General features: G+C 42.0%; 1 protein-coding gene across 1 annotated transcript in view; it reads left to right on the top strand.

Moving 5' to 3' along the window:
* Positions 1-18,179, top strand: part of LOC117337448 (leucine-rich repeat and coiled-coil domain-containing protein 1-like) — a 98,282-nt gene that overhangs the window by 69,961 nt on the left and 10,142 nt on the right. Inside the window, exons 11-12 of the mRNA XM_033898436.1 lie at positions 16,501-16,585; positions 16,999-17,112. Of these exons, the coding sequence (XP_033754327.1) occupies positions 16,501-16,585; positions 16,999-17,112 (199 nt within the window). The remainder of the gene's footprint in view (positions 1-16,500; positions 16,586-16,998; positions 17,113-18,179) is intronic.

An 18,179-nucleotide genomic window follows, 5' to 3' on the forward strand; every position in this document is an offset into this window, starting at 1 on the left:
GCCCATTAATGACCCTAAGGTATTTCCTGGTCCAGTGATGACCCTCAGAAATCCTTTTTAGCCCATTAATGACCCTAAGGTATTTCCTGGTCCAGTGATGACCATCAGAGATCCTTTCTGGCCCATTAATGACCCTAAGGTATTTCCTGGTCTGTTGATGACCTTCAGATCCTTCCTAGCCCGGTGATGACCCTGAGATCCTTCCTAGCCCGGTTATGACCCTCAGAGATCCTTCCTGGCCCGGTGATGACCCTGAGATCCTTCATGGCCCGGTGATGACCCTGAGATCCTTCCTGGCCCGGTTATGACCCTCAGAAATCCTTCCTGGCCCGGTTATGACCCTAGAGATCCTTCCTGGCCCGGTGATGACCCTGAGATCCTTCCTGGCCCGGTTATGACCCTCAGAGATCCTTCCTGGCCCGGTGATATCCCTGAGATCCTTCCTGGCCCGGTTATGACCCTGAGATCCTTCCTGGCCCAGTTATGACCCTCAGAGATCATTCCTGGCCCGGTGATATCCCTGAGATCCTTCCTGGCCCAGTTATGACCCTGATATCCTTCCTGGCCCGGTTATGACCTTCTTTCCTGGCCCGGTTATGACCCTGAGATCCTTCCTGGCCCGGTTATGACCCTGAGATCCTTCCTGGCCCGGTTATGACCCTCAGAGATCCTTCCTGGCCCGGTTATGTCCCTGAGATCCTTCCTGGCCCAGTGATGACCCTGAGATCCTTCCTGGCCCGGTGATATCCCTGAGATCCTTCCTGGCCCGGTTATGACCCTGAGATCCTTCCTGGCCCGGTTATGACCCTCAGAGATCCTTCCTGGCCCGGTTATGACCCTGAGATCCTTCCTGGCCCGGTGATGACCCTGAGATCCTTCCTGGCCCCGTGATGACCCTGAGATCCTTCCTGGCCCGGTGATATCCCTGAGATCCTTCCTGGCCCGGTTATGACCCTGAGATCCTTCCTGGCCCGGTTATGACCCTCAGAGATCCTTCCTGGCTCGGTTATGACCCTGAGATCCTTCCTGGCCCGTTTATGACCCTGAGATCCTTCCTGGCCCGGTTATGACCCTGAGATCCTTCCTGGCCCGGTTATGACCCTCCTTCCTGGCCCGGTTATGACCCTCAGAGATCCTTCCTGGCCCGGTGATATCCCTGAGATCCTTCCTGGCCCGGTTATGACCCTGAGATCCTTCCTGGCCCGGTTATGACCCTCAGAGATCCTTCCTGGCCCGGTGATATCCCTGAGATCCTTCCTGGCCCGGTTATGACCCTGAGATCCTTCCTGGCCCGGTTATGACCCTCCTTCCCGGCCCGGTTATGACCCTCAGAGATCCTTCCTGGCCCGGTGATATCCCTGAAATCCTTCCTGGCCCGGTTATGACCCTGAGATCCTTCCTGGCCCGGTTATGACCCTCAGAGATCCTTCCTGGCCCGGTGATATCCCTGAGATCCTTCCTGGCCCGGTTATGAACCTCCTTCCTGGCCCGGTTATGACCCTCAGAGATCCTTCCTGGCCCGGTGATATCCCTGAGATCCTTCCTGGCCCGGTTATGACCCTCCTTCCTGGCCCGGTTATGACCCTCAGAGATCCTTCCTGGCCCGGTGATATCCCTGAGATCCTTCCTGGCCCGGTTATGACCCTGAGATCCTTCCTGGCCCGGTTATGACCCTCAGAGATCCTTCCTGGCCCGGTGATATCCCTGAGATCCTTCCTGGCCCGGTTATGACCCTGAGATCCTTCCTGGCCCGGTTATGACCCTCCTTCCCGGCCCGGTTATGACCCTCAGAGATCCTTCCTGGCCCGGTGATATCCCTGAAATCCTTCCTGGCCCGGTTATGACCCTGAGATCCTTCCTGGCCCGGTTATGACCCTCAGAGATCCTTCCTGGCCCGGTGATATCCCTGAGATCCTTCCTGGCCCGGTTATGACCCTGAGATCCTTCCTGGCCCGGTTATGACCCTCCTTCCTGGCCCGGTTATGACCCTGAGATCCTTCCTGGCCCGGTTATGACCCCGAGATCCTTCCTGGCCCGGTTATGACCCTCAGAGATCCTTCCTGGCCCGGTTATGTCCCTGAGATCCTTCCTGGCCCCGTGATGACCCTGAGATCCTTCCTGGCCCGGTGATATCCCTGAGATCCTTCCTGGCCCGGTTATGACCCTGAGATCCTTCCTGGCCCGGTTATGACCCTCAGAGATCCTTCCTGGCCCGGTTATGACCCTGAGATCCTTCCTGGCCCGGTGATGACCCTGAGATCCTTCCTGGCCCGGTTATGACCCTGAGATCCTTCCTGGCCCGGTTATGACCCTCCTTCCTGGCCTCAGGACTCATGAGATAGTTCATGAGACATCAGCTGAAGTTATTGAGATTACAAAAGAATTAAGACATATACAGGCCCTGTAGACCTGTTGTGTATATTTTGACACTTTGTAAGCTTTCAAGGTTGATTAATGTCTTTAAGTTTTATAATGAATTTTTTTATAGTTATCAAAGAATTCAATCTCTCCAAAATTGCCTGTTCGGTATTCTTATCTGTCAGTGAAAAGATCCTATCTGTGTAGAATTGATGATGGGGAAGAGTTTCAACACTGACCAATAGATAAATGACCAATGTGTCATTCCAGAGCGGTTTGGAGGCTTTCAGTGGGTCTAATAATTGACCATGGTGGTGATGGAGTAGATGTTTCTCTACTCTTTCCATATGGCCATATGCTGACTGGCAACTTAGACCCAGCTTATCAATCAATGAGATCATTACAGGGCAGAGTGGATTTTGAAATTTTTCAGATTGAACATCTATCAGACGCTAAAATGCTCTACTGACGGGGTGTCTAGGGCTAGCTGCTTCTAAACCTCGTTTCATTGTGGCTGCATGAGACACCTACTAAATCAAAGTCTCCGTTTGTGTGTGAAAAACGACAAGTTTTCGGGAAAGTTTGCAAGGTAGACTTATGTCATTGTTAATTTCTCAACCATAATTGTTTACGTGTATGTCATGCAACTGACACAGTACTATAACGATTGATACTGACACAGGCCATGTGAGGCCAAACCAGACAGAAATGTGATGTCATTTCTGCTCCGTAAACAGAATTCTGGAAAATTGGCTGTCAGATCCAGGCCTTATCTGAAACATGTTCTGGTATTCTATGAATAGACATTTGTAAAGATATGTCTGTTTTCTGTGGTCAAGAAGGTCATGGGATAGCTTGGTCAGGCTTTATTATTGTATTATATGTAGATGTGTTTTATTGAGCGACATTTCCTTTTGACAGTTTTTTATGTCTCGATCCGCTATGAGATGGGGGGGTGGGTGGGGTGTGGGCTTATAGTGTTACCTATGTCTGTCCTGTTGTGTCTTGCACCGCGGCATCCTGTCCAGTTCGGATGCAATGTAACTAGCTTATCTCGGGAACTGCTGATGCATGCATGCTATCCTCACCAAACTTTCCAGGGTGTCAAGTGGCAGAATTAAGGACATCTATGTCTTACAGACATTTTTTAGTTTTTAATCTCCATGGCCATTGTTTCATTATTTCAGTCTTGTCCTTAGATCTCAGTTTTTAACCAATCCTGTTTACACCTTAAGACTTTTTACCATCATGTTGTGTTTTCCTGAATGGCATTTTCATTTCAATATTTTTAAAAGAATTATTGCTCTTTGTTGATTTTAGTATTTTAATCCTGTCCAGAATGAGATCAGGGCCCAGTTGTTCAAAAGGTGATTACCTTAATTACTTCATTAGTGAAAATCTCATTTTGCCTTAATTTCAAATCCTCCGTGTGTCTATTCCTTAAAATATGCAGATAGGAAGAAACTGAGGAGTGTTTTAGTTTCATAAAATGTGGTCATATTAATTTTACCAGAAATGATTTCATCGGGATTTTTAAATCATTGTTAAACTGTGATTATAAGCTTAATCAGACCTTTTGAACAACTGGGCAATGCTTTTGTTTTAAACTGATTTCTATGGAACTTGGTAGGATTTGAAACCATGATAAATAGTTTCTAAGCCAGCTCTTTTGATTGAGCTATTCATCTTTGTCATATTTCTATTTCTTTTGCACTTTGCTACAAGAAACTATGTGACTTTGGCATCAGATGGACATGTGTTGGGGGCCGCGGTGGCCGAGTGGTTAAGGTGTCCCGACACTTTAACACTAGCCCTCCACCTCTGGGTTGCGAGTTCGAAACCTACGTGGGGAAGTTGCCAGGTACTGACTGTAGGCCGGTGGTTTTTCTCCGGGTACTCCGGCTTAAATTTCCTCCACCTTTAAAACCTGACACATCCTTAAATGACCCTGGCTGTTAATAGGACGTTAAACAAAAACAAACAAACCAAAGGACATATGTTGTTCCGCTCTGCGTACTCTTCTTACTGATTCCTTGAAGCTTAATGAAGGACTTGACTGAAATCATAAAGCTATACACTATCTTTTGACTTGTTTAAATATCATAATTTTAAGTGCATCACAAGCTTATACTTTGTTATTTCATGAAGATCATTAATTTGTCAGTATCAAATAATGACAGATTTTTAGGAAAATAACCTATCTTCCCAAAATGCATATCGGATAACCTTTCTTCTATGATATCTTTCATGGTTCAAAGGTCAAGGTCGATCACCTTTACACTTAGTTCATACACAAATATACAAAGTGTTGTCAAATATTGATACTTTTGGTGAGAATTTGAATGACATCTTAGAGTTCTTATAAAATATGTATGTATTAAGATGTTCCTGATTATAAATCTGATAAATCATTTCTGAGAAGAAAAAACTAAAAGATCAGTGAACTGAAATCATTTCTAAGAAGAAAAATAAAAGATCAGTAAACTTATATATCCAATCAAACCAGTGAGTCTATTCTAACAGCTGATTGGTCACTTCATATGATGTCAATGACAGTTCACAGCTGTAGTCTGATTAACCTCGTTACAAAGTGCTTGTTGTAGCCAAGACTATAACATTAAAGCGAATGGCGCCCAGATTGAGACACTTGTGGGAATCCCCGTTGTGTGGGTTTTAATTTTATTGTGTCCCTACCTAAGGTCAGTAACTGGTCAGTAACTGGTCAGTCATATCAGGTTTCACTTGTTTTCTGGAAATAAACACCATCAATGGCAAATTACTTAAAAATAAATCCGAAATATCTCATAATTTTACTGCATTGTAATGATTATGTTCAAGTTTATTTCTAGAACATCATAATATAAAAGAAATGTAAAATTTCTTATTAGTGCTATAGATACAGTTGAAAATATCAATTTCTAATTGTAAAATATTACTAGTTTCACTATACAAAGTCATAGAATTATTTGAATTGTCAAATGTTATAGTTTAGAATATTAAAAGGTGTACAAAGTTGAGTTTTAATTGTCATTCAAGTATCAAAGATAAAATTACCAGATATCACAGTTTGAAATGAGAAAGGTTGAAAAAAGATTTCTGATGATTCATTGTTCATGAAAATAGTGAATGCAGTAATCTACGCAATAAACTTAAAATTGTTTAACTTAATTGTAAAAATTGTTAATTTCATTGTTAGCTAATCTCATTGTTAAAATTGGCTTATATCATTGTTAAATTGGTTAATGTAATTGTTAAATTGGTTAATGTAATTGTTAAATTGGCTAATGTCATTGTTAAATTAGTTAATGTCATTGTTAAATTGGTTAATGTCATTGTTAAATTTGGCTATAATGTCATTGTTAAATTGGTTAATGTAATTGTTAAATTGGTTAATGTCATTGTTAAATTGGTTAATGTAATTGTTAAATTGGTTAATGTCATTGTTAAATTGGTTAATGTAATTGTTAAATTGGTTAATGTAATTGTTAAATTAGTTAATGTCATTGTTAAATTGGTTAATGTCATTGTTAAATTGGTTAATGTCTTTGTTAAATTGGTTAATGTCATTGTTAAATTAGTTAATGTCATTGTTAAATTGGTTAATGTCATTGTTAAATTGGTTAATGTCATTGTTAAATTTGACTATAATGTAATTGTTAAATTAGTTAATGTCATTGTTAAATTGGTTAATGTCATTGTTAAATTGGTTAATGTCATTGTTAAATTGGCTAATGTAATTGTTAAATTGGTTAATGTCATTGTTAAATTAGTTAATGTAATTGTTAAATTGGCTAATGTAATTGTTAAATTGGTTAATGTCATTGTTAAATTGGTTAATGTCATTGTTAAATTGGTTAATGTCTTTGTTAAATTAGTTAATGTCATTGTTAAATTGGCTAATGTCATTGTTAAATTGGCTAATGTCATTGTTAAATTGGCTAATGTCATTGTTAAATTGGCTAATGTCATTGTTAAATTGGTTAATGTCATTGTTAAATTTGACTATAATGTAATTGTTAAATTAGTTAATGTCATTGTTAAATTGGCTAATGTCATTGTTAAATTGGTTAATGTAATTGTTAAATTGGCTAATGTAATTGTTAAATTGGTTAATGTCATTGTTAAATTTGACTATAATGTAATTGTTAAATTAGTTAATGTCATTGTTAAATTGGTTAATGTAATTGTTAAATTGGTTAATGTAATTGTTAAATTGGTTAATGTCATTGTTAAATTGGCTAATGTCATTGTTAAATTGGTTAATGTCATTGTTAAATTTGACTATAATGTAATTGTTAAATTAGTTAATGTCATTGTTAAATTGGTTAATGTAATTGTTAAATTGGTTAATGTAATTGTTAAATTGGTTAATGTCATTGTTAAATTGGCTAATGTCATTGTTAAATTGGTTAATGTCATTGTTAAATTTGACTATAATGTAATTGTTAAATTAGTTAATGTCATTGTTAAATTGGCTAATGTCATTGTTAAATTGGTTAATGTAATTGTTAAATTGGCTAATGTAATTGTTAAATTAGTTAATGTCATTGTTAAATTAGTTAATGTAATTGTTAAATTAGTTAATGTAATTGTTAAATTGGTTAATGTCATTGTTAAATTAGTTAATGTCATTGTTAAATTAGTTAATGTAATTGTTAAATTGGTTAATGTCATTGTTAAATTTGACTATAATGTAATTGTTAAATTGGCTAATGTCATTGTTAAATTAGTTAATGTCATTGTTAAATTAGCTAATGTCATTGTTGAATTTGACTATAATGTCATTGTTAAATTTGGCTATAATGTCATTGTTAAATTAGTTCATGTCATTGTTAAATTAGTTAATGTCATTGTTAAATTGGTTAATGTAATTGTTAAATTAGTTAATGTCATTGTTAAATTAGTTAATGTAATTGTTAAATTAGTTAATGTCATTGTTAAATTGGTTAATGTAATTGTTAAATTGGTTAATGTCATTGTTAAATTAGTTAATGTCATTGTTAAATTAGTTAATGTCATTGTTAAATTAGTTAATGTAATTGTTAAATTGGTTAATGTCATTGTTAAATTTGACTATAATGTAATTGTTAAATTGGCTAATGTCATTGTTAAATTGGTTAATGCCATTGTTAAATTAGCTAATGTCATTGTTAAATTTGACTATAATGTCATTGTTAAATTTGGCTATAATGTCATTTTTAGCTCACCGGTTACGAGTAACCGAGATCTAATGCTGTCACCCCGCGTCCGCGTCCGCGTCCGCGTCCGCGTCCCACCCCAAAACTTTAAAGTTTTTGGGGTAAGTTTTTGGAAAGTTTGTAAGTCCAAAAGTATACACTTCATGCCCTTCTAAGTTGGTTTATACATTCATTAGAGGTCAAGGAGTGATGTTATGGCAAAATCATGCAGAAAACAATTGTGATTTTTTCGCATTTTACCATTTTGTGGACTTCACTTTTTTGGCACCAAAACTCACTTTAAAGTTTTGGGGGTGAGTCCAAAAGTATACACCTATCACCTTCTAATTTGGTTCATACATTCATTAAAGATCCAGGAGTGATGCTGTGGCAAATCATGCAGAAAAAAAAATAGCATTTTGGCATTTTACCATTTAGTGGACTTACTTTTTTTGACACAAAAACTCACTTTAAAGATTTTGGGGGTTAGTTTTGAAAGTAAGTCCACACCCTTCTTATTTGGTTTATACATCCATTAGAGGTCTAGGAGCGATATTATGTGACATACAATTTCAAAATGATATGCTTATACATACATAAAAAATGAATGCATAGTGTGATTGCTGCCGCCAGTGAGCTTTGGCAATTATTGATTGCATGCAGTTTTTAAATTTGGCTATAATGTCATTGTAGAGATTATGAAATGCCATACAATGTATTTGGAATTTTATATTTATAACGAACAAGTTGTAATATGTCAGTTTCTATATATTCCCACAGATTGCTTAAAATTAATTTTGTTTTAAGAATCAGTGCATTACTAGTACTTTATCAAAAGAGATTGAAGTTGACGTTATTTTGACACTTTTTGTGACGAGTCTTAATCATTTGGGGGTTGATGGTGTCATAAACAATCTCCATCTTAACTTCATGATTTGCAAATGAGAAATTTTCTAGGTTATTCTAATTGACCAATCAAATTCTAGGTTACATCTCCTTAGAGACCAATCAAATTCTAGGTTACATCTCCTTAGAGACCAATCAAATTCTAGGTTACATCTCCTTAGAGACCAATCAAATTCTAGGTTACCTCTCCTTAGAGTAAGGAATTACACGACATACTAGTGAGAAGTACGATGGCCGATATCAGCCGTCACGTTACTCGCATTTATGTGATGCGAGTAACCTGACATAGTAAAAATCACATGACGGGTTACTAGCATGTGACGCGAGTAACTGTACACAGTCGCGAATGAGATGACTGTACACTTACAAAACCCATTAACATTCCAGAGTATAGTTTTACTAGACCTTTCAAAAGAGGTTATCATGGCAACTGTAGAAAATGGTTTTATAAGCCAAGGTGTGGCATGTATATATAATGGAGCTCGTGTAGTCTTGTCAATTCATTATTTGACCACACACTAATTGCAACAGATTTTTTTTAATTTTTCCTGTAGATTGGTATATTTATGTGATAGAAAAAAAATGCCCTAAAATCTAAATTGGGGTAAATGGTTTTATTCACCAAATAGAATTGAGGAAATAAGAGAAATTGACCAATAAATACACTTGAGTGACATTGGACGAGAGATTTTGTATGCAACACAAATAGACTAAAATAGTCAATTGGAACCATATGTACTATACTGTACAAAGCCACCTGTCATGTGATTTTTACTATGTCAGGTTACTCGCATCACATGCTAGTAACCCGTCATGTGATTTTTACTATGTCAGGTTACTCGCATCACATAAATGCGAGTAACGTGACGGCTGATATCGGCCATCGTAGAGAAGAGATGTCATTGCTATATTCCGTGAAGTCTGTAATTTTAGATGTATAGATATTTTTATGTATACTTCTGTGGACCATCTACCTTAAATTGGGTGGAAACATATTACTCACATGACCGACTTGATGGCCCTGCCCCCTACACCGAAAAAATGATATAAATCTGTGGTGCCAGGGTATATAACCAGACACTGTAGTTCTCTGAGATATTAATGTCATACGCATCGTAATGTAATCACTGGACATGAATTCTCTGTGAGGTGGATCAGGCCAGATCACCATTCTAGGTCATACGTCACCTTAAACGAGGGGTCATATGTCACCTTAAGCAAGTCTCCCGTGAAGGCGCCAAGAGACGGACAAAAGTGCACAATACTTAATACCAAGTTGATAAAAAAGCACTCTGATCAACTTGTAGCTTCCGTTATTCAGTTTGTATTGTTTTGCATTGTCAGCTTAACAATATAATCCGCATGTTTATGTTTGATTCATCCATCAGAAAAGTACTTATACTGATAATGTTCTTTTATTTTCAAGTTTCTTTTGAAGAAAATTACAGTTCATTTGAAGAAAATTACAGATATCTTTTTAAAAATGTCAGAAATTTTCTGGAAAAAAGATTTTGTGATTTAAGTAAGTGAAGTTGACAATGCTTTAACAAATGATTGGAGCTGGATTTTCATTAATCAGAATTATTGCTACAAGTCCATAACACAAGAGTGATCTGACCCAGGCTGCGGCCATCATATCATGGGATGTCTGTCATAGCTATCTTAGAACTCACATCAAGAGTCTAGAGGTCTAGTGTCTTCGGAAGGGGGGGGGGGGGGAGGTAAGGTCCTCACATCTAGTGTATGGGAGGGGGGGAGGTAAGGTCCTCACATCTAGTGTCTGGGGGGGAGGAAGGTCCTCACATCTAGTGTCTGGGTGGGGGGGAGGTAAGGTCCTCACATCTAGTGTCTGGGAGGGGGGAGGTAAGGTCCTCACATCTAGTGTCTGGGAGGGGGAGGTAAGGTCCTCACATCTAGTGTCTGGGAGGGGGGAGGTAAGGTCCTCACATCTAGTGTCTGGGGGGGAGGTAAGGTCCTCACATCTAGTGTATGGGAGGGGGGGAGGTAAGGTCCTCACATCTAGTGTCTGGGAGGGGGGGGGTCCTCACATCTAGTGTCTGGGAGGGGGGTCCTCACATCTAGAGTCTGGGAGGGGGGTCCTAACATCTAGTGTCTGGGCGGGGGGGGGGAGGTAAGGTCCTCACATCTAGTGTATGGGAGGGGGGAGGTAAGGTCCTCACATCTAGTGTCTGGGAGGGGGGGAGGTAAGGTCCTCACATCTAGTGTCTGGGTGGGGGGAGGTAAGGTCCTCACATCTAGTGTATGGGTGGGGGGGGAGGTAAGGTCCTCACTCTAGTGTCTGGGTGGGGGGGGAGGTAAGGTCCTCACATCTAGTGTCTGGGAGGGGGGGGGGTAAGGTCCTCACTCTAGTGTCTGGGAGGGGGGGGTAAGGTCCTCACTCTAGTGTCTGGGAGGGGGGAGGAAGGTCCTCACATCTAGTGTCTTCGGAGGGGGGAGGTAAGGTCCTCACATCTAGTGTCTGGGTGGGGGGGAGGTAAGGTCCTCACATCTAGTGTCTGGGAGGGGGGAGGTAAGGTCCTCACTCTAGTGTCTGGGAGGGGGGGGAGGTAAGGTCCTCACATCTAGTGTCTGGGAGGGGGGGGGGTCCTCACATCTAGTGTCTGGGAGGGGGGAGGAAGGTCCTCACATCTAGTGTCTGGGAGGGGGGGAGGTAAGGTCCTCACATCTAGTGTATGGGAGGGGGGAGGTAAGGTCCTCACATCTAGTGTCTGGGTGAGGGGGAGGTAAGGTCCTCACATCTAGTGTCTGGGTGGGGGGGAGGTAAGGTCCTCACATCTAGTGTATGGGAGGGGGGAGGTAAGGTCCTCACATCTAGTGTCTGGGAGGGGGGGAGGTAAGGTCCTCACATCTAGTGTATGGGAGGGGGGGAGGTAAGGTCCTCACATCTAGTGTCTGGGAGGGGGGAGGTAAGGTCCTCACATCTACTGTCTGGGAGGGGGGGAGGTAAGGTCCTCACATCTAGTGTCTGGGTGGGGGGGGAGGTAAGGTCCTCACATCTAGTGTCTGGGAGGAGGGGAGGTAAGGTCCTCACATCTAGTGTCTGGGAGGGGGGAGGTAAGGTCCTCACATCTAGTGTCTGGGAGGGGGGGAGGTAAGGTCCTCACATCTAGTGTCTGGGTGGGGGGAGGTAAGGTCCTCACATCTAGTGTCTGGGAGGGGGGAGGTAAGGTCCTCACATCTAGTGTATGGGTGGGGGGGAGGTAAGGTCCTCACATCTAGTGTCTGGGTGGGGGGGAGGTAAGGTCCTCACATCTAGTGTCTGGGTGGGGGGAGGTAAGGTCCTCACATCTAGTGTATGGGTGGGGGGGAGGTAAGGTCCTCGCATCTAGTGTATGGTAGGGGGGAGGTAAGGTCCTCACATCTAGTGTCTGGGAGGGGGGAGGTAAGGTCCTCACTCTAGTGTCTGGGAGGGGGGGAGGTAAGGTCCTCACATCTAGTGTCTGGGAGGGGGGAGGTAAGGTCCTCACATCTAGTGTCTGGGAGGGGGGAGGTAAGGTCCTCACATCTAGTGTCTGGGAGGGGGGGAGGTAAGGTCCTCACATCTAGTGTATGGGAGGGGGGGAGGTAAGGTCCTCACATCTAGTGTCTGGGTGAGGGGGAGGTAAGGTCCTCACATCTAGTGTCTGGGTGGGGGGGAGGTAAGGTCCTCACATCTAGTGTATGGGAGGGGGGAGGTAAGGTCCTCACATCTAGTGTCTGGGAGGGGGGGAGGTAAGGTCCTCACATCTAGTGTATGGGAGGGGGGGAGGTAAGGTCCTCACATCTAGTGTCTGGGAGGGGGGAGGTAAGGTCCTCACATCTAGTGTCTGGGAGGGGGGGAGGTAAGGTCCTCACATCTAGTGTCTGGGAGGGGGGAGGTAAGGTCCTCACATCTAGTGTATGGGAGGGGGGAGGTAAGGTCCTCACATCTAGTGTCTGGGTGGGGGGAGGTAAGGTCCTCACATCTAGTGTCTGGGTGGGGGGGAGGTAAGGTCCTCACATCTAGCGTCTGGGGGGGGTCCTCACATCTAGTGTCTGGGAGGGGGGGTCCTCACATCTAGTGTCTGGGAGGGGGGAGGAAGGTCCTCACATCTAGTGTCTGGGGGGGGTCCTCACATCTAGTGTCTGGGAGGGGGGGTCCTCACATCTAGTGTCTGGGAGGGGGGGTCCTCACATCTAGTGTCTGGGAGGGGGGAGGAAGGTCCTCACATCTAGTGTCTGGGAGGGGGGAGGAAGGTCCTCACATCTAGTGTCTGGGGGGGGTCCTCACATCTAGTGTCTGGGAGGGGGGTCCTCACATCTAGTGTATGGGAGGGGGGAGGTAAGGTCCTCACATCTAGTGTCTTGGTGGGGGGAGGAAGGTCCTCACATCTAGTGTCTGGGAGGGGGGGGTAAGGTCCTCACATCTAGTGTATGGGAGGGGGGAGGAATGTCCTCACATCTAGTGTATGGGAGGGGGGAGGTAAGGTCCTCACATCTAGTGTATGGGAGGGGGGGAGGTAAGGTCCTCACATCTAGTGTCTGGGAGGGGGGAGGTAAGGTCCTCACATCTAGTGTCTGGGAGGGGGGAGGTAAGGTCCTCACATCTAGTGTCTGGGAGGGGGGAGGTAAGGTCCTCACATCTAGTGTCTGGGTGGGGGGAGGTAAGGTCCTCACATCTAGTGTCTGGGTGGGGGGGAGGTAAGGTCCTCACTCTAGTGTCTGGGTGGGGGGAGGTAAGGTCCTCACATCTAGTGTCTGGGAGGGGGGGAGGTAAGGTCCTCACATCTAGTGTATGGGAGGGGGGAGGAATGTCCTCACATCTAGTGTCTGGGAGGGGGGGAGGTAAGGTCCTCACATCTAGTGTCTGGGGGGGGAGGTAAGGTCCTCACATCTACTGTCTGGGTGGGGGGGGGGAGGTAAGGTCCTCACATCTAGTGTCTGGGTGGGGGGGGAGGTAAGGTCCTCACATCTAGTGTCTGGGTGGGGGGGAGGTAAGGTCCTCACATCTAGTGTCTGGGAGGGGGGAGGTAAGGTCCTCACATCTAGTGTCTGGGAGGGGGGGAGGTAAGGTCCTCACATCTAGTGTCTGGGAGGGGGGAGGTAAGGTCCTCACATCTAGTGTCTGGGTGGGGAGGGAGGTAAGGTCCTCACATCTAGTGTCTGGGGGGGGAGGGAGGTAAGGTCCTCACATCTAGTGTATGGGAGGGGGGAGGAATGTCCTCACATCTAGTGTATGGGTGGGGGGAGGTAAGGTCCTCACATCTAGTGTCTGGGGGGGGAGGTAAAGTCCTCACATCTAGTGTCTGGGAGGGGGGAGGTAAGGTCCTCACATCTAGTGTCTGGGAGGGGGGGAGGTAAGGTCCTCACATCTAGTGTCTGGGGAAGGTGTCCTCACATCTAGTATCTGGGGGATGTGTCCTTACATCTAGTATCTGGGGGATGTACCCTCACATCTAGTATCTGGGGGATGTACCCTCACATCTAGTATCTGGGGGATGTGTCCTCACATCTAGTATCTGGGGGATGTACCCTCACATCTAGTGTCTGGGGGATGTGTCCTCACATCTAGTGTCTGGGGAAGGTGTCCTCATATCTAGTGTCTGGGGGATGTGTCCTCACATCTAGTGTCTGGGGGATGTGTCCTCACATCTAGTATCTGGGGGATGTGTCCTCACATCTAGTGTCTGGGGATGTGTCCTCACATCTAGTATCTGGGGGATGTGTCCTCACATCTAGTATCTGGGTAATGTGGCCTCACATCTAGTGTCTGGGGATGTGTCCTCATATCTAGTATCTGGGTAATGTGGCCTCACATCTAGTGTCTGGGGATGTGTCCTCATATCTAGTATCTGGGGGATGTGTCCCCACATCTAGTGTCTGGGGGATGTGTCCTCACATCTAGTGTCTGGGGGATGTGTCCTCACATCTAGTATCTGGGGGATGTGTCCTCACATCTAGTATCTGGGGGATGTGTCCCCACATCTAGTATCTGGGGGATGTGTCCTCACAACTAGTGTCAGGGGGATGTGTCCTCATATCTAGTATCAGGGGGATGTGTCCCCACATCTAGTGTCTGGGAGGGGGGAGGTAAGGTCCTCACATCTAGTGTCTGGGAGGGGGGGAGGTAAGGTCCTCACATCTAGTGTCTGGGGAAGGTGTCCTCACATCTAGTATCTGGGGGATGTGTCCTTACATCTAGTATCTGGGGGATGTGTCCTCACATCTAGTATCTGGGGGATGTACCCTCACATCTAGTATCTGGGGGATGTACCCTCACATCTAGTATCTGGGGGATGTGTCCTCACATCTAGTGTCTGGGGGATGTGTCCTCACATCTAGTATCTGGGGGATGTGTCCTCATATCTAGTATCTGGGGGATGTGTCCCCACAACTAGTGTATGGGGGATGTGTCCTCACATCTAATGTCTGGGGGATGTGTCCTCACATCTAGTTATGTAGGATAAATAAGACTTATTTCCAGATTCATGTTTTTGTCTGTTAATTGATTTTAAAGTTCTGACTTCAATCTCGTATTTGTTAGAAATCTTAAGATACATATTTGATGGACTTTATCTCTGTACCTTTAATCAGATTGCTCTGTTAGATATAATAAAATATCCCTCTTAGACAGTGCTGCATTGGATTCTTAGAATTCTTCACCTTTGACCTTTCTCATTAGCATAGTAATCAATGTCATGTTTTATTACATCATATTCTGGATAAGTACCATACATGCTGATTCAAGGAAAATGTTATAAATCCATGGTGCCAAGGTATACAACTAGACACTATAGTTCTTCGATAGTACTAGCCATATCGGAGACTTTCTCGCCTAAGATGTTATTTTTTCAAGTCAAAAACTTGTATTTACTTCACATGTTGAATTCCTTCTGTACCATGCAATTTAATGTTATTTATAACTAAAACATGAATTTAAATTGGTTGATATTTTTTTTATTTTCTCAAGTTTACCATTTAAATTGTAGCCTTAGCAGCTAAAGTAAATAGGATTTGGTGGCAATTCCATTACAGCTTTTCACTTTGTTTTTCACATACAACAATTAACCTCCATAGGTTATTTTTGTTGCTTCTGAAATATAATGTTGACTGGTAAAAAAGACATTTTGTTGGAACTCAGCCAAAGGATGTAGTAAAACATTTTACAAAAATGGAATATTTTTCACCTCAGGTTGTCGAAAGTGTCATATTGACAATAGAAATTCTTTGTACATCTCGGTGCAGTTTTAAGAAGATGCACTCGCGATCGTCAAAAGAGCCATCACAAATGTACCTTCTGTTGTAGGCCTTGCCTAGAAACAATCATAAACACAAAAATGTCATATAGATTTTCAAATCTGAGCTGAATGAACTGTAAAATGTACATCTGTAGAAATAAATTGTTTCTGTCTTTGACAGAATATTTTTTTTACGATTGTATATCTGCAATGAGCTCACTGGATTAGGAAAATTCCCTTAGGATGAATAAAGGCACTTTTTCAATTAAGGTTGGGTAAATGTTTTTTGAGGGTATGGCAGTAAATTCAATTTCGTCTTTTTAATGGATGCGAGGTTTACTAGTTATGACACATGAGATTAAATTCTCATTATAATTGTATTATGATAATGATGGATTCTCAGGATGACATATATCCTATTCCCACTGGGAGAATATACAGTACATATTTAAAAAAAAAAAAATCACATAGCTGTTATTGAAATATTCTTGTCCAGATTCTGATCTAACATTTAAATCTTCTATAATGATAAAAATTTCAGAACAGTCAGAACAACCAATCAGCATGCTTGTAACAGACTAAATTTTGAGCAACTAATCAACATCCTTGTTACAGACTCAATGTGGAACAACCAATTAGCATGCTTGTAAAAGACTCAATTTTGAACAATCAATCAACATCCTTGTAGCAGACTAAATGTTGAACAACCAATTAACATTCTCTAAATGTTATAGACTCATTTTGGAATTAAAGTAACAATCAATCAACATATTTGTAAATCTGTGTAAAATGCAATTCCTTAAATCAAGATGTTTTTAATTTTTTTTTTTTTTTTTCTTCAGAGTTGACCAATTGACCAAACAGTACTCGGAGTTAGAGGACGAGTTCCGGATAGCTCTCCAGATCGAAGCCAACAGATTTAAAGAGGTAAATATCAAACACCAATCATTGTGTCTTAATAACCTGAATAGAACAGGCTAATATGCACAACTGGAGAAGATACAGAATCTTTATCTAGAAGTCAAGCATGGTTTACATGTAACATAAGCTCTGATTTAAAGAAAAGATTGTAATCGACATAAAAACTTTAATGTTTGGAATTAAAAACAGCAGAATTAAAAGTTATATATGGAAATACATTGTATTTCTGGAAATTAAGCTTCAAGAAGGAAGTTTGTCTTCTCAGTTTACATTTAATGTTTTGGTCCATAATAGACTCTTTAAATAAACATTTCAATCAATAATGTTATAGATACCATCATATTAAGTAATGGAGCGAATGTGGCATCAGTTTTTGTCACTACATCAAACTCACAGATAATTACATAACGGATTTACAGGTTCAAGATGTCTTCCAGCGGGTGAGCGAGGAAAACGCGGAGAACAAGCAGGCATTGATGGTTGCCCAAAGGAAAGATGAGAAAATGTCAGAGATGTTTACTGAGCTTACAGCTGTTAGTATAGAAATATTACAGTGGATCTTAATCGGTAACACGAAATACATAATCAGTTTGGAACAGGAAGTACAAAGTCTGATATTAAAGCCCTTTATGTATACTGACCTGGCCCCAGAAGCATGAAACTGTCTTCAGTCTAAAATTGTCTTACATTATTACAATAAGCCAATCACAGATACACAATGGGAAATGACATCAAATGTGATTGGATTTGTCTGACTGACAGCAGTTTATTGCTAGATCTACTGAGCTTACGTATTGTCAAATGAAGACACCAACATTTTCATGAAATCTGGTTAAGATATATATGTTAGCATCAAAAATATTTCTCAGACTTTTTCCAGACATTTGACCTCAAGGTCAAGGTCAAAGTTGCTTAAAATTGAATTTTAATTGTCAATGCTATGCATACATATAAAGTGGAACTTCCCTAAATGGATCATGCACGGTACATGAGTATTTGGTCGGTTTAGAGAGGGTTCGGTTCGGAGAAATGATCCTTTTTGACCGGTCAGGATCTGGGGATAATATTGATGATGAGATGACGTTTTCGTATCTTTGAAGCAGTCTTAATATTATGGATGTAAATGAATACATAGAATGCAGAATCAAGGAAAATTAAACTTATTGAGTAAGTTCTAGAAATGATTGCAAACATGTATACCATGATTATTTCTTTTCACTTATCATTTCACAATGCTGTTATCAGCACAGACCTGCATCCAGCCTGTCGTCACACCTCTAGATCTGTGCTTATATGGGACACGATGTAGTGTATTTATTTCATTCCTAGATTCAGTAGAATGGTTTTACAAATAGAAATATGAACAATAATTTTAAACATTTACCAGTTCCTATCGATATTATTCAGGAAATTGATATTGCTTAAAATGAAGCCTGATATACTATTATAGCTTCCTTACCGTATTCAAACTTGTCCGCTACAAAAATAACCCCTTTGGGGCCTCATGTGAGTTGATGCAAAACCGGCCAACTTTCTTGCTCCTATGAAAAAAGACTGTACCACTTCGATGATAAATGGTGATTTGGTTTCATCTTGATCA

The sequence above is a fragment of the Pecten maximus genome, chromosome 11, assembly GCF_902652985.1.
Source record: "Pecten maximus chromosome 11, xPecMax1.1, whole genome shotgun sequence".
In the NCBI taxonomy this organism is placed as follows: Eukaryota; Metazoa; Mollusca; class Bivalvia; order Pectinida; family Pectinidae; genus Pecten; species Pecten maximus.